Genomic DNA, 24,337 nt, shown 5'->3' on the forward strand with positions numbered 1-24,337 from the left:
TACCCCTAACTAAGCTTACTAAAACTAAGGCCAACCTATCTAGAGAGTTCAAATAGACTAATAGAGTATAAGCCGCTTTTAACGGCCTAAAGCAACGCTTTACTAAAGTCCCCTTACTATACTATTTCGTGCTAAGTAAATAGATCTAGATTGAGACTAACGCTTTATAGTTCGCTATATCGGCTATTATGTTATAGCAATTAGATAATAACTATTACTAGCACCTAATTGCCTTCTTTTTACAGAAGATAATTAATACTAAGCGTCGCTACGAGACCTACGAGTAAGAGCTCCTAGCTATTATCGAGGCCTTTAAGCACTAGCGCTACTATCTCGATAGTATATAGTATACTATTTAGGTCTATACGGACTATAACAACCTCCGCAGAATTGCGAAGGTTGCTAGGGTTATAGGTCGATAGGCTAGATAGGCCGTCTACCTCGCCGGGTTCGATTTTAATATATTATACTAGCTAGGCGTAAGTAACCCTACCGATAGCCTATCGAGGCGACCTAATTACGATAGCGAAACCTAACACATTAATTCTTTGTTTCTAACCCTGTAGTATAAGATTGCTATAGCCCGTATTATTAATAAGTATGCGTAGGATAAGCGGCTTACCGGACTCCGCGACGGCTTAAAGTATATTAATGCTCTTGCTATATTAATAGTGCGTATTAAGGCAAGGGCTAAGGACATAGATAGGAGAAGTTATAATAACTCCCTAGTCGATATCGCTATATATAGTAATAGCGATTAAAGCACTAATATAGTTAATCCGGCTACTAGTGCTATTAGATATATATAATACGTACCTCGTTTAATAGCGAGGGTGCTATTAAATAACCTTGCAAATAGGGATAGTTAATCGTTTACAGATAAGCTATTACGTACTTAGCAGAGGGACGCCTTTACTACTAAACGTATCGACAAGCTTATAAGTAGGCGAAAGACTTGATCTAGTAAGAGTAACAATAATTAGTCGATCGACGACAAGGGTTGCTTAAAGTTTAAAGGCAGATACTATGTCCCCGCTAAACAATCGATTAGACAAGAGCTTTTAAAGAGGCACTATAACAGTAAGCTCGCTAGTTACTATAGTATAGAGAGGTCGCACGAGCTACTATCGCGTATATACTACTAGCTAAATAGTAAGCGGCATATAAAGGAATATATATAGACCTATATAGTATACTAGCGAGTTAAAGCACTAAAACACTTACTATTTGGCGAGTTGTCTTTACTCCCTGTTCTAAAGAAGCTATTTGCTAAGCTTATAATAGATTTTATTATAGGCCTTCCGCCTACTAAGCGTAGGGGTAGCAAGGATATATATAATGCTATCCTAGTTATTATAGACTAGTTTACTAAGGGCGCTCGTTATATCCCTGCTCGGAAGGATTAGACTGCTATTAATATAGCTAAAGCACTATAGAACAATATCTTCTGTACCTATTAGGGAACCCCTAAAGGGATAGTCTCCGATAGAGGCTCGATATTTATATCTTATTATTAGAGCGAGATTTGCCTATAGCTAAGACTTAAGCATCGCCTGTCTATAGCATTCTATCTATAAACAGATAGTTAGACCGAGAGGCAGAATACTACCCTATAGTAGTGCCTACGTAGTTATATTAACGAAAACCCTAACGACTAGGTCAACCTCCTATAACTAGCCGAATTCGTATATAATAACAGTGTTTACTTATCGACTAAGGTTTTACTATATATAGCTATAATAGGCTAGAACGCTGCTATACTATAAGACCCCCTATCGCTCGAGGCCGAGCGTAAGGAAAGGGAAGCGGGTTAACCTAAGACACTAGCGGCTATTAAGAGAGTTCAAAAGATGCGAGAAATCTATACTAAGATAGCTAAGAAACTAATAAAGGCTTATAAGTACTAGAAGACCTGCTACGATAAGCGCTATATACTAATAACCTTTAAATAAGGCGATATAGTTATACTTAGTACGAAGAACCTCCGTATCCGTAAGCACCTATTACCTAATAGCAAAACAAGGCCTAAGCTCGTACTAAGATATATTAGCCTATTCCGTATTCGAGAGGCTAAGGGCATACAGGCCTATTAGTTGTAGCTTCTACCTTATTATACTATCTATAATACCTTCTATATATCCCTCCTTAAGCTATACTACCTACGCGAAGGGGATAAAGCACCTACTAAATCCGAGGATATACTAGCTAATAGCGAAGAGCTGTAGTCTATAGAACGTATTCTAAAGCACTAGACTAGGTAAGGCAAGAAGGAATACCTCCTAAGATAGCAAGGCTATTTACCTAAATAGGACTCGTAGGAAGCTAAAGCCTCTTTTAAAGATATAACTAAGTTGTTAGATAAATATTAGACTAGTATAAAGAATAAGAAGAAGGCTAAGGGCCTATAATATCGCCTAGGAATAATGCTACCCTCGGGGTGCTATTAGCTAACTAATTAGAGGCCGGCAAACTAGGATAATAAGACTATACTACTATAGTAAACGTGCACCGAGTGTTAATAAGCGCGCTATAACGCGTTAACTATTCGCTGCTCCTCTAGGAAACTACCTCTTTACTAGCGTACCTTATAAGACCCTCCTCTTAGCGCCCCCTTTTATTTTATCGAGATCTCGGAGCCTAGACGGTCGGCGGGGAAAGCGCGCGGATAGTAATAATAATAATAACGACGGCGCGGCCGGCGCGGCTATATTAGTAATAGTGTTATAGAGTGTATTATTAGTTAAAGAAAAAGAAGATTAGAAGCGAGGTAAAGTTAGTACTAAGACGACTAGCGCCGCTATTATTAATCTTACTTACTATTGTCGCTACGCCTACGAAGATAACCTTACCTATACTATAGCCTAAGGCTAAGGCACTAGGTTAAAAGGGGTTAAGCCGTTCGAAGGACTTAGGGACTAAAAAGGTTAAACGATTAATAGACTAACTAAGAGTAAAACTATAGAGCTAAGCTAGCTAGAGTCGATCTTACGGATAATAGGTTACTTCTCGATCTTTCCGACCCTTTAAGCGAGGCGAACCTTAACTACTGCACTTATAATAGCCTTTACCTATAGAAACTAGACGAGCTATGTTTTTTGAAAGATAAGATAAGATTAACAAGTAAAGGCTGCTAAACCTAACTAATTAGGGCTAGTGAAACTACGATAGTAAATAATAGCCCTCGTAATAATAAGAACAACCCTCGAAAGCGGACATTACTAGGTCTTTTAAGAGTAGACGCAAAGAACTTAATACGATATTACTTAGAACGGAGGTAGTGCTATAATACCTCGTACGCCTACCTATTATAGTAGGGAAGGCGCGCTCGTATTATAATTAGTCGATAGTCCTCAATTCTCGTAGTTATATATCACTTTATTATATATAGGGATAGCGTAGTTAGAGTTAAACATTGTGTTATATTAGAGGTAAGGTTTAATACGGTTATATAATTAGGTAGTTAAGCGTTTAATTTAGCGCGGACTAAGCGGCTTATTAGACCTGCTAAGTTAGTAGTAATAGAGGTTAAGATTAGAATATAGACAGGCTACGAGGGCGCGGCCTTTAGAAGGGAAGCGTATATTAGAGGTTACACGTAATTAGCATATAACTAGACCGAGTAAAGCTAGGGTCCTAATCCCTTAGGCTAGGCTTAGCGCTTAGCGTTAGGCTAACTAGCCTGCCTTCCTCCCTCTCCTCTTAGATCTCTATCGAATACTATACTAATTTACTACTACCCTATCTACCTGCTAATATAACCCTTCTTACAATAACGATATCGATCTCCTAGATAAGGGAGAATCTAAGGAAATAGAGAGAGATTCTAAAACCGAAGACGATACTTCGAAACTATAAGACGAAGACGATTTAAATAAAAACGACAAAAGGCCTACTACTCCTACGGATTCGAATATAAACGAAGGAGGACTACGAAGGACTTCGAGGGTCCCTAAAGCACCTAAGAGACTAAGGGACGAAATAGGGCTAGCAGCTCTAAAAGTCAACTATTAAAAGGCTTTCGAAATACCTACCTCCGAGACCTATATAGAAGCTATTACCGGCCCTTACTCCCGATAGTAGAAAGACGCTATTAAAGAATATATCGAGTCCTTAACGGCTAATAATACCTACGAGATTATCGACTATCCTAAGCTAAAGGACAGAAAAGGGCATATAAACGTTATTACTCCGAAATAGGTATTTAAAGTAAAAATACTACCGAACGGACAAATCGATAAATTTAAGGCGAGATTAGTAGGAAAGGGCTTTACGCAACGCTACGGAATCGATTACTTTAAGACGTTTTCTCCGGTAATACGTCTCGAAAGCCTACGCCTTCTCCTAGCTATCGCCGCTAGTAAAGGACTTGCTATATTCTAAATAGACGTAGTAAGTGCCTACCTACTAGGAGAACTAACGGAGAAAGTCTACCTAGCTATCCCGGAAGGCCTAGATGTCCCTAGAACTAATAAAGTACTTAAACTCCTAAAAGGAGTACTAGGACTAAAACAATACGGACGAGTTTAGAATAAGACTATTACGGCCTTCTTTAAAGAATACGACCTCTACGCTATACCCGCGGATCAATCGGTCTTCGTTAATAGCGACTATACGCTAATAGTTGCGTTATACGTCGACGATCTTATTATACTAGCGAAGACAGAAGCGGAGGTTAAACCGCTAAAGGACGGGCTTATATAGAGGTTCGAAATAAAGGATCTAGGTCCCGCTAAGTTTATACTAGGCGTACGAATCGAGAGAGAGGCCGACAGATCTATACTACTAGATTAAAGGCACTATATCGAAAATACGCTTAGAGAAGAGGGCTTAGATCTAGACGAAACCTTCTAAGTATCGACTCTAGCAAACGGATATACGAATTTACTACCTATAATAAAGAACGAGGAGGTAGTAGATATCCGGAGATACTAACGACTAATCGGAAAACTAAATTAGACCGTACGAGCTACGAGGCCGGATATATCTTTTCTAACGCAAAGACTAAGCTAATCTACGGTAAATCCGGCTAGAAGATACTACGACGGAGGTATCTACGGCCTTAGATACCTAGGGAACACTCGGGACTACTATATAAAGTATAGTCCTATCCTAAAGAACGAAAACAATACGAGTACTCTAGTTACTCGGTTACCGGTTATCTATACCGATTCGGATTACGCGGCGGACTTAACTAGGAAGTTAACGATAGGATATATATCCCTACTAGCCGGAGGACCTATATCTTAGTCTACTAAACTATAAAGGTCCGTAACGACTAGTACTACGGAAGCCGAATACTTAGCGCTATCCTACGCCGCAAAAGAAGCTATTTAGATCCGAAATTTCCTCGAGTAAGTCGGATACCTTACGGAAGACGACTATAAAGAACCTACGATTATCTACGGGGATAATAAGGCGGCTATCGCTTTAGTACGAAATCCGGAATTTTATTCTAGAACGAAACATATCGACGTAGCGGTATATTACGTACGGGAACTAGTCGAGGATAAGCTAGTCGATATAAAGTATATTCCGATAAAGGACTAACTCGCGGACTTCCTTACTAAGCCCCTAATAAAAGGGAAGTTCGAAGAAAACGTAAAAAGAGTCCTAGGGATAAAAACGATTAAGAAGGTTAGGACTTAGCTATTTAGTTTACGACTAGATAGCTAAGTAGAGGGAGTATTAGAATACTCGAGAATATACGAGTCTAGTTGAATTTATAAGTAAGAGAAGGAGAAGGAAGTTATAAGATTATTTACTTACGGCTTAGTAATAGCTTATAATTCTTAGCGCTAGGGTATATAAGTAGCTAGTAAGTCCTTTGTTCGAATAGCAAGCAATCCTAAAGGTTTACCGCTTATCTATATTATTTACAATAATTAGCTATAGTATCGAATTCTACGTCTATTATTTTCTTAATTCTTCTTTTCTACGTTATTATTCTACTAAGTAGCTAGTATAGATATTAGAAGTTACTATATAATATTCTATAGTATATATTACTAATAATATACTCTTGCCGAGACCGGAGCGGCCCTAGGTCTGTAGATTCTCGAATAGCTAGAGTGGATTCTCGAATAGCCTCGCACCTGGCGTTTTCCCTGACAAGGCCGATGATCCTTGCTAGGCAGTCCCTGGCGGAAACACGTTTAGAGCGAATCATCATCCCTGCTTCCGCCAGTCATCCCTCCCAAAGTTCCCTGTCACGAGCACTCGGCACCTGCTTGGGCAGCACTATCCGTGCCATCTAGCCATCTGCATTGGACACAGGTGTGAACAGATCCAGGTGTTGTTATATGTTTCAATACTAACTGCTACTGCATGGCTTTCTTACAATTTACCATGATATCGGCACTTTATTCTATACTGTGCGCTCAACAATCTACTTTGTAGTGCAGTGTTCAACGCGGCTCTCCGTGCCTCCGTCAAGGCTGATAGCATACCACACTCTCCAGAACATCTTATCAAGATGACATGCGGATCCCCAACGGTGTACCGATAATACAGTAATAACGTTATATGGTTGGCGAGACTTACTCCCCTGGCCATCCTGGATCGGCCGTGGACAAGCTTTAACGTTTGCGAGCGAATGTCCTGTAAGACTAGGTTTGCTAACCGGGGGGCTTACAATTCAGGCACAGCTTCATGGTGCACGACTTGCAAAACCCGGGGTAAGTTGTATCAGATGGAAGATTGCCGGAGTCGTCGGCAGATTTGATCAACACCTCTGCGGAACTACCATGTGAAAGAAGCCTGTCGTGCTCGACCGACCACAATTGCTCGCCCCATTCCGGGATTCAGCGACAACGCCAGAACCGGTCGACTGCCCTCACAAATACTTCGCCCAGGTCCAGATCCAGGAAGTGTCGGGAAAGTGCCCTTGAAAGTAGCAGGGTCTACTCGAATTGGAAAATGTGCTGAAGTGCAGCCCTCAGCGGATCCCAGCCATGCGCAAGTAAGCGTAGTTCTCTTCCAACCCCCATCTGGAACTCGATATTCTTTCCACTCGATGCCATTGAGGTCGCATCGCAAAGGAAGTCACTGACGGGCCCATCGCCCTCGCTGGGCATCGAATACCACGAGTCGAGAACATACTTGAATCACCATCGCCCACAAACATGTCACGCTTTACCCGGAGACAGATGGGTCCTCCGCCTGACCCAGCGTACTGCGCGGAAAGCAATGCGCACGAAATTCTCGGTACCACAGGAGGGCTGATGACTCTTGCTGTCATCATCATGGGCATGCGCTTTGTAGTGAGAGCGGCGATGCTGAAGTCGCTAGGCCCGGATGACTATGTCATGCTGGCGGCCACGCTCATGGCCGTTGCAACATTCGCGTGCTTTGTCGGCGAGACTCATCACGGCGTCGGCAAACACATCCAGTGTATCACGCAAGTCGACTACGCTGCATTCGCAAAATGGCAGTGGTCCCATTCACTGGTCGTGATGTGGGGTGTCATCTTGGTCAAGATATCGATCGCACTATTCTTGATGCGCATGGTGCCGCCGGGAAAGAGGTGGAAGAGCTTTCTGTGGGCGGTCATTGGTATGTGTCCATTCTCCAGCTGTATCGTGCGTACATGACTGACGGCGCCATCAGCTTTCCTGGTTGCCTTCATGCTTGCGTGCTCCGGAACCTTGATCTGGCAATGCGTTCCGATTGATGCTGCGTGGAATTTAAGTAAGAAGGCAACCGCGAAATGCTTCTCCAACAACACATTCTCTGCCATCGGTCTGACGAACAGCTCCATCAACTGTACAACCGACTTCCTCCTCGCAGCGCTGCCAATACCGATCATCGTGAGACTGCAGGTCAACAGAAGGACGAAAGTCACCCTGGTGCTCATCCTCAGCTTGGGTTATCTTGCTTGCGCCGCTGGCATCGTCAAAGCAGTGAAACAAGCAAGATTCTTCGACGAAGCCGACCCTCTATGGCACAACGCCTTCAATGTCTGGAACCATATCGAGTTATGCGTTGGCATCGTGGCAGCGTCCCTACCGTCCCTGAAACCTCTGTTCGCCAAGATCATGTCGAGCACCAAAACAATGCTCAGTGGCTACTCTGGAGGAGGGAGCCTGGGTGACTCGAAGAATAAGTCGCACAATACGTACTCCCGCCACCTTGCCCACGATCCAAAATACGCTCACGACATTCGCATGTCAGATATCAAGAACATGAGCAATCTCTCCGGCACGACGTACGCCAACCACCACTCACGATCCATGTCCACGGGAAAGAGTGCCCTCCAGGCCGGCTCTCGCGATGATCCATTCTACGACCATTCCAATCCCGCCGACAGGCCGTATGCCGTCGCCATTACTACGGGCCCGGACAAAGACGACGCCACCAGTTGGGAAGACGTTGAAAACCATCGCAGCCTCAGCGAGGAGAGGCTGACCCATAATTCGCATAGCGTATACAAGCCCCCGAATGGCATACACAGGACCCCGAATGGCATGCACAAGACCCCGAATGGCATATATAAGACTACAGAAATTGTCAAGTCTTCATATGATCGCATCCCTGAGAGATGACACCGGGGGGAAAAGCAGAAAAAAACTAAATTTCTGCACAGTTGTGCAGAAATTTAGTTTTTTTCTGCAATAGGTCTTTTGAAGAAGAAGATTTTTTCCTTTGGGATGTGATGTATTATGTAGTATGTGATGACTTGATGATGAGTGTATGCAGGTTGGAAAGGCGTTGATCGGGGCTTGCTAGGCTTGTGATGATTATGATCATTGTGGCTGGAAGTGAAGAGCCTCACATGCATGCACTGACATGTGATGATCGCGGAGCGGAAGAACCTTGAAGGCACAGAGTAGTGCAGTTAGTGTCCTAGAGAGTGGAGATTCTAGAGCGCAAGCGCACGCACAAGGCTATCGGGACCCGGTAACTAGGTTTAGGATTAGGAAACATTCCGGCACTTGTTACTCGACCGACATATATATATATATTATATATATATATATGCGACTTAAGAGATAGTATAATAAATAGATAGGTAGGCCCCCTTTTCGCTAGATTATTATAAAATATATATATATATAACTACTCTTTTTAGAAGCTAGAGGAGGGATATAGAAAAAAAGTAAAGAAAGTTTTTCCTATTAGCTAAGTATATTACTTAAAAATAGTAACCTAGGATAGAGTATTTAACTTTAGAGTTTAGAGTTTAGCGGGTATATATAATATACTATATCGAAGATTCGAAAATAATCTAGTAGGGAGTACCTTTTCTATAGTATTTAAACTTTACTATATATATACTACGATATCCTATAGCAAGGTCCGTAAATTATAGTAGGCCTAGAACGAGTAGAGTTTTTATCTAACTACCGATATAGGTCAAATCTACTATAATCGTAAGGGAGTAACTTACACTTTTACCTAGTTCTTTTCCTAATTTTTTAGAAGATTTTTTTTACTTAGAATATATAGTTATTATACTATTCTATCTATCGTATAAGTATATAAGGCTAATACTATAGCTTTATAATATTTGTCTTTAGGCTCCTCGAGTCTTTAATAAAGACTTCTTCTATATACTAGACTATATATAGAAGAGCCGAGAACTAATCGACGCTAATTATATAATAATATAGGTTAGATAGAGGAAGTTAGAAGGTAGAAGTTAGAAAATAGAAGGTAGGATAAAGTCTATATATAAAGAGCCTTAGAAGGAGGTAGCCTACGACCTTAATCCTATCTTAAATTTAGTTAAAGACCTAACTTTTAGTAATATATACGAAAAATAACGCTTATTTCTAATTGTCTTTTAGTATCGATACGAGTAGTATAATCAATTTAAGATTCTACTACTCTATTCTAGAAATTAAACTACGCGATTCTCTTACTCTAGTATCTTAGTATTAGCTCTTCGAATTCTCCGAATTATCTCTAGGACTACGTCTAATATAGAACGGTTAGAAGGAGTCTACTACCTACTATATAAAAAAAACTCCTTACGCTTTAATAGTAAGGGGCTAAAACGGAGATAGGGGAATAAGACGCCGGGGAAATAGAATAGAGCGGAGGTGCGGTTTAGTTTTAGTAGTAGGGAGGACATAAGGGTAGAGAATGTCTTTCGGTAAGCGAACGATAGAGACTATGCTTGATGGTAGGCGGAGGGATAGTGTGAGCGATGCTGCCAGATCCTTGTATATCACATCACGTTGGTGCCTGTTTCACATGCATGGCTGAAAGTGAAACATCGGAGATAAGATGTCAGAATTTAGATGTCAGATGTCAGCTCGTGTCAGTGTTGGATTGGGATCTTGTCAAGCTACAGACTGCAATTCTTGAAACCCCCGGTGTCGTGGACAAGACAAGGCAAGACATTGCCTATCCTTCACAAATGACTCCTCAACGCCCCCGTCGTGCCCTCATCACCTACGGGCTTCACCACCCTAAACCCCCCCTCTTCCACCTCCGCCGTCCCATCCCTCAGCGCCAAAAACTGCTCAATAGTACACGTCCCCTCAACATTATACAAATTACAATCCCCAATTTTCGCCGAGACAGGCAAAGGGTTCTTGATCCCAAAACTACTTTCCGGCCCAGACGAGCTATAATTCTTCTCTCCCAACGTACTCATCTTCCCCGTCGCAACATCAAACCCCAACATACTCCTCGTAAAAATCTCAAACACCGTCTTCGGCTGCCAAAATGCAGCGTCATGTCCGGCTTGGAAAACTCGACTAAAAGACAAATTCCCGTGTTGTCGAACGACGCCGCCGGGATAGCAGTCGTCCGTGTGAATATATTCGTAACCTGCGTTTCTGAATGCTTCGCTACCTGTCCAGTTTGCAGCGAGAGAGAGTTTCTCGGCGCCGAGCCACGGACATCTGTAATCGCGGTCGCCGTAGATCATCGAGAGTTTTACGCCGGAGGTGAGGAGATACTCCATTTGTTTCAGGCCGGCGGCTCGAACCGGGTCGCCGGTGGTGTAGCCGAAGGAGAGTTGGGTGGCGTAGGAGTTTGCGGTGAAGTTTAGGGGGACGCCGAGGGCGCGTTGGACCGATTCGCGGTTGAAGAAGCCGTCGAGGTAGGATGGTGGTTGCGAGCTTGGCTCGAGTTGTGCGATGTCGAAGACGCTGAGGTTCGAGACGGCGTTGTATGGGGCTTGTACGTATAATCCGTAGGTTAGTGTCGCGTTGGCGCAAACGGCGTTTACGGTGTCGTTTAAACCCAGAAAGTCGGGATCGTACTGATCGCCCAGCTTTCGACATGCGAGAAGCTGGTCTCTTGCGCCGCCTTCAGCGCCCCAGGCCTCTTTGGCAGCAGCATACACGTCGTCTGGGAGGACTTGGAGACCATATGTGTTGTTGTAAGCCATGTCTGGTGTCCACTCGCCTTGGTAGAGGAGATCTGTGCAGCCGTTCGTCCAGCCGGCTGTGTCGACTGGCAGGATTGTGCCGTTGAGCTTACCGGCCTCAATTGCTTCATTCTGCTCAACAAAGCGGGCCGCGGAGAATGGAACCCAGTAGCCTCCATAGCTATGTCCCCAAAAGCTCACACGCTTGTCAACGGTCTTGTACTCTGGGAATGACGTGAACCAGAATTGAGCAAAGTGCCATAATGTGTTCGCAGCGGTTTGTGACGTGCCTGGAGTGTTTGCTGGATCCTGACTTGGGAATGTGCCGTACAGGAACGTGGTGTTCTCAGCTGGCACAGAGCCGTTGTAGCTCTCGAATGGTACGATGTTGAGATTATCTAGGTTAACCAGATACATCAAGTCTTTGGTGCTGTTGACCAGCGAAGTGTAGGAGAACCCAGTGCCCACGGGTTGATCGACATACAAGAGGTTGACGAATTTGTTCCAGGACCATGGGTTGTCCTCTGTCGTGTTTGAGTCTGCCAAAACTGAACAAGGACCGCCAGATTGTGCTGCGCCAAACATTGACGATTGACCGGGGCCTCCTGCCAGGTAGATTGCCGTTTGGGCATTTCGTGGATTCTGCCGAGCTTCGAAGTACCAGAAAAAGGTGGAGATGTTGTAAGGCTCAGACTCGTCTGTGTCGTCGAGGTAGGAACTTGGGATGTGGACATAGCCAGCGTAGCTTTTTGCCCTTGTCTCGCAGATGGTGGTCTACGGCTATTAGTAGGAAGTCATGCTCAGAATGCTGAGCATCTCGTACCTCTTTGTAGGAAATCGACACGCCAGGCTTATCCGGGATCTGTATCGTGGTGATGCCTTCTGGTGGAGGAGGGAAACCACAAAATGCCGGAGTTGCAAGAAAGCTGAACGCTGCAAACGCCAAAAGAAAAGCCATGCTGACTTAAAGTGATACAGAGGAGGAAGAAAAGGGCGAGAGGCGATGATGATGATGATGATTATGCTGCTGCTGGTATGCTCAGTGGAATGCATACAGGACTGGCCTATTGATATACGCATCAAGCCGTGTTCAGCTCGCCAAATGCTCATGGTGTTCATGGTCTGGTCCTTCTGCTGGCTGTGTCCGAGATCAATCAAGTAGATTCAGTCTGGACTGGGGCCTGGATTGAAACGGCCTACGTAGCTCCACCGCGACGGCACTCATTGAGACCATGTGAATGAATTTTGGCGACACGTCCAATAGCAGAGCTTCGCCTGAAATGGTGTTCAATAGAAGTTCAGATTTTCACGTGAATGTGAAAGCTGGCCGAGCCCCTTGCATTGACCACGTCTGTGTGAGGCGCGATGATTTCGGCGAGACAGCCAATACCGTATCGTGCAAGCTTGTGCTGAAGATGTTTCAGGGCCAGCTGAGGGAATGGTGAAAGGAATCAAGAATATTGTCTGCTGCAAGGCATCGCATCGGCATCGGCGTTGAAGCCTGATCAATGGCAGGGCCAACAATCTCCATGGCCACCCACGAACAGTCGTCGCCGCCATCAGGCTCTCCATTCGTCCAACGCAGTGCTATATCAAATTTACGGCATCTTTGGTCTCGCTTCCCTCACTACCTCCTCCTGTCTCGTCTCGTGTCTCCTGCATCACATCGCCTCCTAAACACCATGTCGCGTCTGTGTTCACCTGCTGCGCCTCGCCTCGCACGGCTTGTCGCGTCGTCGAATTATATAGCGCAGCGCCCGTCTCGATATGCTGGTGCGCTCTCGACGTGGTGCGGAATCCGGAGGGCACAATGATGGAAGGTGAGACCAAGAGAGAGGAATTGATGCAGTTGAGGGAGTGATGATACACGCGCTTGCAGAAGAATTGGTTATTGGACCCTGCGAGCGCCTGTGAAAGAAGCCCTGCATTCTGAAACCAGAGCTGAACGAAACGGAACTACTTCACATAACAAACACTGCCTCCGTCATCTACTCACACACACCAACAAGTCCACACCACTCCTTCTCCCACTGCTACAACAGAACACCGCCAAGATGGAAGCAGTCAAGGACACCATCAACAAAGCCATGTCGGCTTTGCACATTGGCGGTGGACCTGCAGAGCCACAATTTAATCCCCCGTCAGAGGCTGAATTCATGGAGATCAAGCAGAAATACGAAAAAGCGAATCAGGGCCACGTCTTTGCCTTCTGGGAAGAGCTCAAGTCTAACGAGCAAGGCCAGCTCTACCAACAAGCATCCACTCTCGACCCAGAGCACATCAACAAAGTTTCAAACAAGACCTTACACCCAGTGAAGCCCGACAGCGAGAACGATAAGCCCAAGCTCGAACCACTTCCCGACTCAGCTACTACATCCACAATCGACGCCAAAGAGGAGGATCTGAAGAAATGGTACGAATCAGGCTTGAGCCTCATCGCTGAGGGCAAGGTTGGTGTAGTGCTCATGGCAGGTGGCCAAGGAACACGTTTGGGCAGTTCAGCACCAAAAGGCTGCTATGACATCGACCTTCCAAGCCACAAGTCCTTATTCCAGCTCCAAGCAGAGCGTATCTGGAAGCTGCAACATCTGGCGAGCAAGGAGCACAAGAAGGATGATGTTGTCATCCCATGGTACATCATGACCTCTGGTCCTACACGCAAGCCAACGCAAGAATTTTTTGAAGAGAAGAAGTACTTCGGCCTAAATCGCAACAACGTCATCTTCTTCGAGCAAGGCGTTCTTCCCTGCGTTAGCATGGAGGGAAAGATCCTGCTTGAGAGCAAGAGCAAGATTGCAGTAGCACCAGACGGCAATGGTGGGCTGTACGGTGCACTCATTGGCACAGGCATCGTTGAAGATATGGGCAAGCGCGGCGTCAAGCACATCCACGCTTACTGCGTTGACAACTGCTTGGTCCGCGTAGCAGATCCAACATTCATTGGCTTCAGTGCAGAGAAGCACGTCTCAATTGCTACCAAAGTCGTGCGCAAGCGCAATGCGAAGGAGAGCGTGGGTCTCATTCTGCAAAAGAATGGCAAGCCGGATGTCGTAGAGTACTCCGAGATTGATGCCGAGACGGCTGAGGCCAAAGACCCAAAGGACAACGAGCTGCTCAAGTTCCGTGCTGCAAACATCGTCAATCACTACTACAGCTTTGAGTTCCTCGACTCGATACCGCAGTGGTCGCACAAGTTGCCCCACCACATTGCCAAGAAGAAGATTCCTTGCGTTGACGAGAAGGGCAACGCGATCAAGCCAGATAAGCCGAACGGTATCAAGCTTGAGCAGTTCGTCTTTGATTGCTTTCCATTCCTGGAGATGACCAAGTTCGCATGCATGGAGGTTAAGCGTGAGGACGAGTTTTCGCCATTGAAGAATGCCAAGGGTACAGGAGAAGATGATCCGGAGACCTCACGGAAAGACATCATGCTCCAAGGCAAGCGATTCCTGGAAGCTGCTGGAGCAACAGTTGTCAGCGAGAAGCCCGACGATGGCGTAGAGGTCAGCCCATTGATCTCCTATCAGGGTGAAGGTCTGGCTTTCTTGCAGGGTCGTGAGATCAAGGCCCCTGCGGTCATTGAGAAGGAGGAGTAGAACACACCTTCTCATGAGACGAGGGAAGCCGTCCTGAAGCTCGAACACAAAACTGCTGCTCAACAGGCCCCAGGGGGACAATGGTCGGGCTTCTGGCCAGTGTGGTCTTGGCCGTAGTTCTGATCGTACATCGGCTACTTCGCAGAAGCAGCATGCAGGATGCTACTTGAACTCGGCTGGTTTGTGTTTACAGTGGCACATTTCAATTTTCGGCGTTGGTGAAAGGCAGAGGGATGTTGACACAGGCTTGTCATCTTGTCGGAAGCACCCAAAATGATGATAGAACGAATACATGATGAAATTGCTGGCAATGAAACTTTCTCGGTATCATATGAGCAGCGTGCTCGCTCCAAGCAATAGTAGGCGATAAGCTTGCGCTGATCCGGATGCAGCGCTTGTTGTTGTGCTTCGTTTCCTTCAAAATCTTTGGTCGAAGCTGTTTACACAAAACCCTCCTCCACCCACGCTCCGCCATCGTCCTCGGCAATGCAGCACGCGCTAGGAACAACGTGAACGCTTAAAGTTAAGCGCTGGTAATAGCGTTGCAAGCACAGATCTGATTCGCCGATTACGATTCACTCCTTCCCTGGACCCTCCTTCGGCAGGAATTCCTCTGCACGAGATCCCCCACCAACTCTGTGAGGCAGTACTTTCTTTGTTGTCCACAACTCTATTCCCAACACATTTTCACGTTCTTTTGCTTTTCGTTTCGCCAACTTTGGTGGTGCGTGGACGGAGAGAGCAGCAGGAGAAGGGAGCAGGACTAGCAGGACAGCAGCAGGTATGCAACAACCACCCCAGCCGCCAGCAGAGACAAGGGTCAATGGAGGGGAGAGCTTGTCGCGGCGCGTAGCCGGCATTGGAGAATGGAAACAACATTGAGGACGTGTGCTGATGGTTCTATAGGCAGGGCATTGGTACTACGAGGTATGCGATATTTCTTCCCGATTACAGCGACACTATACCGTCACTTGCGATCCGGTCCTTGAGAGCTGTGAGCTCTCGGTGAAGAGTTTTGTATGCGGAGGCATTGTACGACCGAGACAGGCTTGCGACGACACACGCGACGACCGCGTTGCGCAACCCTATACAGAACGCATCTCTGATAACAGGGCTTTACAGTCATTTCGAAGGAGAAGTTGAGGCAGGATGTCATCTCTTTCGCGCCGCGCATGCTACAAGTGCGGTAACGTTGGGCATTATGCCGAGGTCTGCTCTAGCAGTGAGCGCTTGTGCTACAACTGCAAGCAACCGGGTAAGGACATGAACAACAGCCTAGACACGGCTACGGGCAGCATGTTGACCGCTGTTTGCCACAGGTCATGAGAGCAATAACTGCCCTCACCCACGAACGACCGAGAGTGAGTCGCATACCATCTAATTCGCTTCGTCGAGGTCGAAGAAAAGATGCTAAAGATGGATCCAGCAAAGCAATGCTATCACTGTCAAGGTCTTGGACATGTCCAGGCTGACTGTCCAACACTCCGCTTGAGTGGTGGTGCCCAAGGTGGTGGACGATGCTACTCATGTGGTCAAGCAGGCCATCTCGCAGTACGTCTTGGCGAATCACATATTGCCAAGCTTTCGGACTAATCTTCCACAGCGCAATTGCCCAACACCAAATGCTTCCCCAACTGGAGCCGGCCGTGGTGCTGGCGGACCAGCTCGCGGTGGATATGGAGGCGGCTTTCGTGGTGGCTTCGCTGGCAACAACCGCGCTGCCACTTGCTACAAATGCGGTGGACCAAACCATTTTGCCCGTGACTGCCAGGCTCAAGCCATGAAATGCTATGCTTGTGGCAAACTTGGGCACATTTCCCGCGACTGCACCTCGCCAAATGGTGGCTCATTGAATAGCGCTGGCAAGACGTGCTACCGCTGCGGCGAGACTGGCCACATTTCTCGCGACTGCGCCCAAGCAGCGGCCGAGACCAATGGCGCTCCTGTCATGAACGGCAACGATTCTGTTCCTGCAGCCGCTGAGGCCCCGGTGGCTCCAGTTGCACCAGCGCCCGTCGCTGCTTAAATCCCTAACGACCCTATACGCGAGCTCCAGCTGGCCACGGAGTCTCGCAATCCTACTTTGAATTTCTGGCCAATCTGTTTCAGTCTCCTAGCAACAAGCAATGATCGAGCGTTCTTACGACCTCACGACCCGACGACACCATATCAAAAGTTTCCTTTACGACCATCACGACCCAGCATATACCTTATACCCAAGCTGAGCGGGACAATCCAGCGAAGCCGACGAACAATGAGCGGAAACCTGTGACACGCGCCTTTTTAGGTGTTTTCGATTTCGAAACGCAGTTAGTCGCGTGCAGGTGGGAAGACAAGGACGAAGGTAGTCAAGATTGAGCTATGGGGGGAGAGGGGGATGCGGATGCAGCGAAGAGAGTGTGGTGGTCGAAGTGCGATGGGGCAGAGAGGGCGGCAAAGACGCAACCGTATGTGTATGTGTGTGATCTCGACTTTATCACTTCCTGTGACCGATGCGTCAACTCGAGCCGTCTTGTAATCCATGAAAGATGTAACGAGCAAAAGCATTGTTAATTGGACTGTGAGTAGTGCGTCTGTGGTGAGTCTCACGCTGTCTGCCCTCGGCGCGTCGCGTCGCATCACGTCTGGCATTGTGGCTTCCTTCCTCGTCCGCGCCATACCAGAGGAAGGAAGCAACTGCGCGACTGCCACAACTCGAAATGGGGACCACCAAGTCATTTCTGCCTGGCTGTTTTCTTCTTTCGTTACATGTATCCATTGCCATTTCGTATACACTCTTTTTCGTGTCGGCGGCATTCTCTCTTCTCTCGCTCTCGTTCTCAACATGCCAGCCTCAGTGACCACCAGCGAGCAAGAGGAGGAGGATTATCAGCCAGTCCTGCACTTCATCGTCGATGTTGATCAGCTCACGAATCATGGTGAGTGTTGCCAGTGACATGCGAGCCGGCTGCAACAAATGCTCACACACTATAGGAATCAATGCATCCGACGTCAGCAAGCTCAAGCTGAGCTCGTACTACACCATCGGAGTAAGTGCTTCGCCTCCAAGACTGTGAGACCACGGTCTCTAATCCGAATTTCAGCAAGTGATGAACGCCCACAGCAAGGTGCTGAAGACCATCAAAGGCTACTCCGAGCAGAAGGTTGAAAAGGTCAAAGAAGCCGCGAGAAAATGCCAGGTAAGGTCTTCGCAAGTGTCCCAGTGCGATGCTGCTGACATCGCCACAGCCACATGGCTTCACTGGCATGATGACGGCTCAAGAGCTGCTCATGCGACGCAAAGGCTGTTTCCGTATCCAGACCGGCAGCAAGCAGTGGGATACCATCCTCGGCGGAGGCTTTGAATCTCGCAGTGTCAACGAAGTCTATGGCGAGTATCGTTGCGGCAAGACTCAGCTCTGCCACACCATGTGTGTCATTGCACAGGTGAGTGTTCTTTTTCTTCTCCTCCCACAGCTTGATTCCTCTGACGTTCCCCAGAGACCAAAGGCCGACGGAGGCGCCGAGGGCAAGGTGGCTGTCATTAATACCGAAGGCACCTTCCGTCCAGAGCGTGTCGCACAAGTGGCCGAGTATTATCAGAGTGAGTCTGATTCCCATGATGGCCGTGGGCAAGCTGACATCTCTGAAGTGGACCCCGAAACTGTCAACGAGAACATCCTTTACATTCGTGCCCTCAACAGCGAACATCAGCACGAGACTCTCCTGCAACTTGCCGAGAGCTTTGCCACGGGAGAATATCGCCTCCTCATCGTCGACAGCATCCTCAACCTTTTCCGTAGCGACTACCAAGGACGTGGTGAGCTGAACGAGCGACAGCAGAAGCTTGGCATTCACCTGCGCAAGCTGGCAGAGTTCGCAGAAGAGTTCAACATCACCGTCTTCATGACCAATCAAGTCCAATCCGATCCTGGTGCGAGTGCTCTATTCGCTGGTGCCGATGGCCGCAAGCCTGTCGGTGGCCACGTTCTGGCTCACGCTTCGGCGACTCGTGTTCTCCTTCGCAAAGGCCGCGGTGAGGAGCGTGTGGCCAAGATCATGGACTCTCCCGGTGAGTGCATCACTTCGATTCGCACATCTCTTGTTGACCTTGCTGACACCAATTTCTTCTCAGACTGTCCCGAAGCTGAAGCGACCTATGTCATTACTACCGGCGGCATCAACGATCCTGACAAAGCTTGATCTCGACGTCTCCCCACTTCTTCCTCACGATTTACAACCATGTCTTGCTGATTGCTTTCCGGACTTTGCTGCGATGTACGCTGACCATATCGCGCGTCTCGATCTATCTTGGAACTTGCTAGCGAGAGAGCGAGGTGTTTCGGAGTCTCTTATTGTTCACTTTACTCTGTATCGTTTTTGTTGTACATTAGTATCCTCCTGTGGCAATGGCTCATAATGCCAATGTATGATGGCCCAGTTCAGAATCAAGTCTTTTCTTCGAGCGTGTTATGAACACTGTTGTCCATTCAGGTCACATCTTCGTTAGAAACACCTTGCTGTCCTCGGCTCCGATTCGGCCGGCGTCGCCGGCAGCGTCCCGAACATCTCCCACTCGTCATCGTAAACACACCACACACCAAGCAGCAACCAACCCAGTACTATGGCAAGATAATGCGCAGTATAGGCTACGTCCATTCGAATGAAGAAATGGCCACGCCAACCTGAGCATGATCTGAAAGTCTATACTGTCGAACCGAATCTTGTGCTGTTTTTCCCGCTCGTGCCGGACGAGGCATTCTCTTACTACTCTTTATTATCGGCAGCGCTCACTAGGCGTGATTGTTGTGTTACTTTGTATAACAGCTCACTAACAAATGCTGGCAACATCGCTACGAATCCGGAGGAAATCATTGGCGGCAAATATCTCGAACGGGACGGCGAACATTTCAGTTGGAAACACACATCGATAGCTCGTTCCATCGATCAGATTGGCCTGAAACACTACTGGGCACATCACGTCTGGCGCAGTGTGCTTCAAACGTACATAAAGTGTGCCATGTCAGATCCTCGAGGAATGTTGATTGCGGTCTCTGTAATCGCAAAGTGCTTTGCAAGTCATACCCGGTGTGACTACCTGGCTTGGCTGTAACTCGTTGTAAAGAATGCACTCGACTACGGACACACCAAATTTCTAGCTGGCCATTTGGTCCTTCCTTGCATCGATAAATGCCACCTCTTGATGGAGAACCGCAGGTACTGTGTTTGCTCCTAAATGTCGAGGATGCTGGACTTACTCTTTCCTACTTCAGGCAGGGCTGCTTTAGACTACCAATGTCCTATCCCTCTAGCTCTCTGAATCCGGAAAAAATCCCGTACTAATAGGTTCTTCACATCGAACGGGAAAATCTACAATATTCGATAAGATTAGCGGCTATCGTGGGGTAGAATACTAGAGATTGTCGATCTGCTCCGCCTCATTTCGATTTGGCTCAAACACTCAACATGAAGCCAATATGTGAAGTAGCTTCAGGCACTCACAGATTCAGACTCTCTACGTCAAAAGTCCGAAGTGTACCGTGGGATGGGCACTCGCCAAGGACATTCTTTCAGCTCTTGGCTTCTAAAGGTCGCGTACTTGCAATACACTCGCATACGGTCCTCGGCGAGCGAAGAAGTCCGCGCAAGCCTCGTACTATGAATAGTGCGCACACCTCTGCCATGATGGCGACGAGCTTAAGAACAGGCCCCACTGTATCTGAGCGCCTTTCAGGAATTGCCTCTAAGGTCATTCGGGGTTGACAGCCATTTCCGGCATGAAATGAGCTATGATATGAGCCAGCATGAGATACGGGCAGATCTAGGACTCAGCTCGATGGATGAGAAGCAGTATAAGAGAGGTTGCCCTTTTCAGCTATGATTAGAGAAGTCTCATACACGCATCTATTTCCTCGGCATAATGAGACTATTGAGCTTTCTCGCATGCGGAGTTCTACCTTGGGTGGCCGCCATACCCACAAGTTCCGAAGTTATCACCAGAGATGTAGCAATCCTCGGCGGAGGACCTTCGGGCACCTATGCTGCCGTCGGACTAAGAGACAAGGGCAAGAGTGTAGTAATAGTCGAGAAAGAAGCTGTTCTTGGAGGGAATGTCGCCTCATATCTCGTTCCTAGCACCGCGATCTCCGTGGAAGTCGGCGTCTACTTTTTAAACAATGCACCAACGCTGCGGAAATTTTTCTCTCGTTTCAATCTGGGCCTCAATCCTGTCGACTTGGCACAGCTCGCTAGACTAACAGCCTATGCAGACTTCAACAGCGGCGCTAGGCTTCCCGACCCGCGTCCACAAACACAGGACTTACAATGTCTGCAAGCTTATCGGGGTTGGAGGATAAGGCCATGCTTGCCGCTACAAGGAGACCATTACCCTTTCCGAGAATACAAGTTTGCCAGTGCTCAGGCCTTGATCTCTCGTGCCTGTAACCCCATTGTCAGCTAACACGAAGATTCCCGAGCGGTCGGATACAAACGCTAATACCAGACATGCCTGATAGACACAGACAAGTACTCGGTCGATGCTGCCCCCGAGGATCGTCTTCCGCAAGGCAACGACATGTTGTGTCCAGTCAAGGATACTTCCTACCCAAGGTACCAGTTCCTGCATGTGCTTTGGAAGTTGTGCTATCTCATACCTGACGGCAGAGGTCGCTTGTCTGAGGAATCTGACCAGATGGCTTTGATCGGATGCGAGGCTCAGGGCTTTGAATCTTCCGAAAAGCTCAGCCTGATCACCCACCCTCAGGATCTCCTTGTGGGATCTCGCCTGAGAAGAAGTAGATATGAGCTCTGTTGGACTCATGCATGTTTGGCTGGAGTTGGGGTGCTACTCCATCTGCAGATTTTGGATGCATGGGCTCGAATCGCTATTGCAGTGCTGATGAGACGGTTGACTGCAGGCTTGCTTGTAGAACTATTGAGCATCTAAGGAGTGCTGGACGGAGACAATGGTGTATGATTACGGGTTGCTGCGACCCATATATGCCAGATGAGGGGAACGCAGGTCTCTGGAAGAAGCTTTGATGCAGTTCTACCCTTCGAGGACCGAGAGCGCCATCTGCGTAACAGCGTATAGAATATGAACTGCTGGACCTGATCCGACGGAGCTCCACCTTTGGAGGCTGATATTCTCTCGGCTTCCGAGGTGCAGGATGGCCAGCCATCTTTTTGGGTGGAATTTGAATTGTAAGATGGATATGTCCTCGAAATATGTCCTCGAACGAGGCTTTGCTTTCTGTCGCCAAGCACACTTCCCGAACTCCCCGAAACTTGGGAGAGAACAACAACAACAAGCCACTATCTGGCAATAGAATGCCTCTCTCAACACTTCTAAGTCATGGAAGCACACGTGAGCCGGATCGATGCTCCCATTCACCAGTTTGACAAACAACAACAACAAGCCACTATCTGGCAATAGAATGCCTCTCTCAACACTTATAAGTCATGGAAGCACACGTGAGCCGGATCGATGCTCCCATTCACCAGTTTGACAGGATGCCAAACACCCACGACTTTCGCGAGTTACTCGACGCTCTGCGCCAGCAGACAGACATTGTAACCAAATGGCTCGATGCATCCTACCTTCCCACGCCATCTTCACTCGTGGGCTGGCCTGAGCATATGCCACAGCGAGTTCACGATGCTCGAGGGCGCCTGTCAGAAACGGCGCTGGTTTTGAGCCGGATTGCCGCAGGCCCTGATAACCACCTTCACGACCTGGCGTGGAGGGTTAGTCTGATATACAAAAGTCCGCATGCAATGACACGACTGATCTGATCCCGATAGTCATTGAACGTCTCAGCCTTGCGCTGGATTCTGCACCATCGCATCCCAGAGGCCGTGGATCTCCACCACGGCACGCCGTACGCGGAGATTGCAAAAACATGCGATGTGGATCAGTCGTTCCTCGAACGCGTCATACGCTTCTCCATGCACGACCTGATCTTCAATGAACCTGTTCCGGGACACGTCTCACACACGGTGTATTCCGCAGCACTGGTCACCGGAGTGGGCCTGAAAGCGCTGATCAAAATGAACGCCGGAGATCTTGCGAGTGCTGGCTCGAAGCTGATCGAGGCGGAAGAGAAGTGGCCAGGCAGCCAGGAGGCCACCCATAGTCCGTGGAACTTCGCCTTCGATACCGAAGCACACGTGTTTTAGCATTCTGCACGACCGAACTACAACGAGTGGGCGCGCAATTTCACGGACATGATGGAGTACGATAACCAGCAGCCCGTCTACGCCTTGCGCCATGTCGTAGATGGGTATGAGTGGCAAAGCGTCAAGGACGTTGTGGATGTCGGAGGAGGAACTGGCGACCTGGGACTCGCATTGGCAGTTGGCCACAGTGGCTTGGATGTCAACGTTGCAGATCGACCGGCCACTATTGACATCGCAAAGACACAGACTTGCCCCTCTACGCCGCCAGGCCTCCAGTTTGTGACATTTGATTTTTTCGGCCCGCTGCCGGAAGAAATCGCGTATTGCGAAGTCTACCTGCTCCGCAGAATCCTGCACGATTGGCTGGATCAGTTCGCGGTCAAGATCATCAAAAATCATTTGCCGGCTCTCAAGGCCGGCGCCAAAATGCTGGTGATGGAAATGGTTCTACCGGAGCCTGGTGAGCTGCCGCAGAGCTTGGACAAAACGATTCGCAGCCTGGACATGCTTATGAAGCATGTCTTGAATGGGAAAGAGCGGAGTAGGACGCAGTGCCAACAGTTATTCACCAGCGTGGATCCAGACTTGGTGATTGCATCCATCAAAAGACCTGAAGGAAGCGTTCTTAGTTTATTGGAAGTCAAGTGTGTCAATTCTCGTCGACCCATCATCATTTGAGCAGGCATATCAGGTTAGAATTGTGTGAATCTCATTGGCGCGCTTCAACAGCCTGCACATATCTTCACAAGCACGCACGACGCGGGCTTCGGCATCTTTCTTCAGCATTGTACCACGTCGTGAACTTACGTGCATTTCTGTCGGAGCCCGCTGCGATGTACGCGAGCATGGCTGGGACTGGGACATGGCCTTTCATTTCTGCGTGACTCTGGCCATCCTGCGTATAGACATGTCCTTCAGCCCTATAGACTTCGAGTACACCTTTACAGATATATCTCTAGCTCTGGTGCAACAGGCTAAGAAAAAGTTTGGAGCATATCCATAGATGAAGTTTGCCGTTTCGACTGCGAACGTGCTCCGCTAGAAGAGTTGCAAGGGCAATTTCATATTGCTGTTGCTGCAGGCTGTGTTCATGCAACTAGCAATGCAAGTGTCTCCGCCGGTCACATAAAGTCCCTTCTCCGGCCCGATGGTATTTTGTGCCTCGCTGAAATCACCCGCGCTCTTCCTTGGATGGACCTCGTCTTCGGTTTATTAGACGCTTGGTGGCTCTTTAGGGATAGTCGGACACATATCCTGGGCGATG

The 24,337-nt window shown here is 47.8% G+C and overlaps 7 protein-coding genes across 7 annotated transcripts; 6 read left to right on the top strand and 1 right to left on the bottom strand.

Annotated features, from left to right (window-relative positions):
* Window positions 1-7,145: 7,145 nt before the first annotated feature.
* On the top strand, window positions 7,146-7,934 carry MYCFIDRAFT_33469 (uncharacterized protein; the record flags this gene model as incomplete). The annotated part of the gene is made up of 2 exons (XM_007927521.1): window positions 7,146-7,551; window positions 7,606-7,934. Coding segments are annotated over 2 exons (735 nt in total), but the record flags the coding sequence as incomplete, so codon positions are not given.
* A 2,420-nt stretch (window positions 7,935-10,354) lies between these two features.
* MYCFIDRAFT_78999 (uncharacterized protein) lies at window positions 10,355-12,278 on the bottom strand (the record flags this gene model as incomplete). The annotated part of the gene is made up of 2 exons (XM_007927765.1): window positions 10,355-12,094; window positions 12,144-12,278. 2 exons carry the CDS (start codon window positions 12,276-12,278, stop codon window positions 10,355-10,357), a joined length of 1,875 nt encoding a protein of 624 aa, XP_007925956.1.
* A 1,037-nt stretch (window positions 12,279-13,315) lies between these two features.
* On the top strand, window positions 13,316-15,245 carry MYCFIDRAFT_50489 (uncharacterized protein). The gene has a single exon (XM_007927649.1). It carries the CDS (start codon window positions 13,375-13,377, stop codon window positions 14,914-14,916), a length of 1,542 nt encoding a protein of 513 aa, XP_007925840.1. The 5' UTR covers window positions 13,316-13,374; the 3' UTR covers window positions 14,917-15,245.
* An 829-nt stretch (window positions 15,246-16,074) lies between these two features.
* On the top strand, window positions 16,075-16,828 carry MYCFIDRAFT_111837 (uncharacterized protein; the record flags this gene model as incomplete). Its single annotated transcript, XM_007927867.1, has 4 exons — window positions 16,075-16,171; window positions 16,236-16,277; window positions 16,343-16,467; window positions 16,520-16,828. Coding segments are annotated over 4 exons (573 nt in total), but the record flags the coding sequence as incomplete, so codon positions are not given.
* A 912-nt stretch (window positions 16,829-17,740) lies between these two features.
* On the top strand, window positions 17,741-20,483 carry MYCFIDRAFT_196089 (uncharacterized protein; the record flags this gene model as incomplete). Its single annotated transcript, XM_007927868.1, has 7 exons — window positions 17,741-17,834; window positions 17,890-17,945; window positions 18,000-18,095; window positions 18,145-18,342; window positions 19,031-19,173; window positions 19,723-19,908; window positions 20,390-20,483. 7 exons carry the CDS (start codon window positions 17,741-17,743, stop codon window positions 20,481-20,483), a joined length of 867 nt encoding a protein of 288 aa, XP_007926059.1.
* Window positions 20,484-20,872: 389 nt separating this feature from the next.
* Window positions 20,873-21,127, top strand: MYCFIDRAFT_9246 (uncharacterized protein; the record flags this gene model as incomplete). Its single annotated transcript, XM_007927512.1, has 1 exon — window positions 20,873-21,127. A coding segment is annotated over one exon (255 nt), but the record flags the coding sequence as incomplete, so codon positions are not given.
* A 1,571-nt stretch (window positions 21,128-22,698) lies between these two features.
* On the top strand, window positions 22,699-23,751 carry MYCFIDRAFT_33968 (uncharacterized protein; the record flags this gene model as incomplete). Its single annotated transcript, XM_007927524.1, has 2 exons — window positions 22,699-23,064; window positions 23,101-23,751. Coding segments are annotated over 2 exons (1,017 nt in total), but the record flags the coding sequence as incomplete, so codon positions are not given.
* Window positions 23,752-24,337: the final 586 nt, after the last annotated feature.

The sequence above is a fragment of the Pseudocercospora fijiensis genome, assembly GCF_000340215.1.
Source record: "Pseudocercospora fijiensis CIRAD86 unplaced genomic scaffold MYCFIscaffold_4, whole genome shotgun sequence".
Lineage (NCBI taxonomy): Eukaryota > Fungi > Ascomycota > Dothideomycetes > Mycosphaerellales > Mycosphaerellaceae > Pseudocercospora > Pseudocercospora fijiensis.

Coding starts and splice junctions, on each gene's coding strand:
- MYCFIDRAFT_50489 (XM_007927649.1), top strand. CDS start 13,375: ATGGAAGCAGTCAAGGACACCATCAACAAAGCCATGTCGGCTTTGCAC.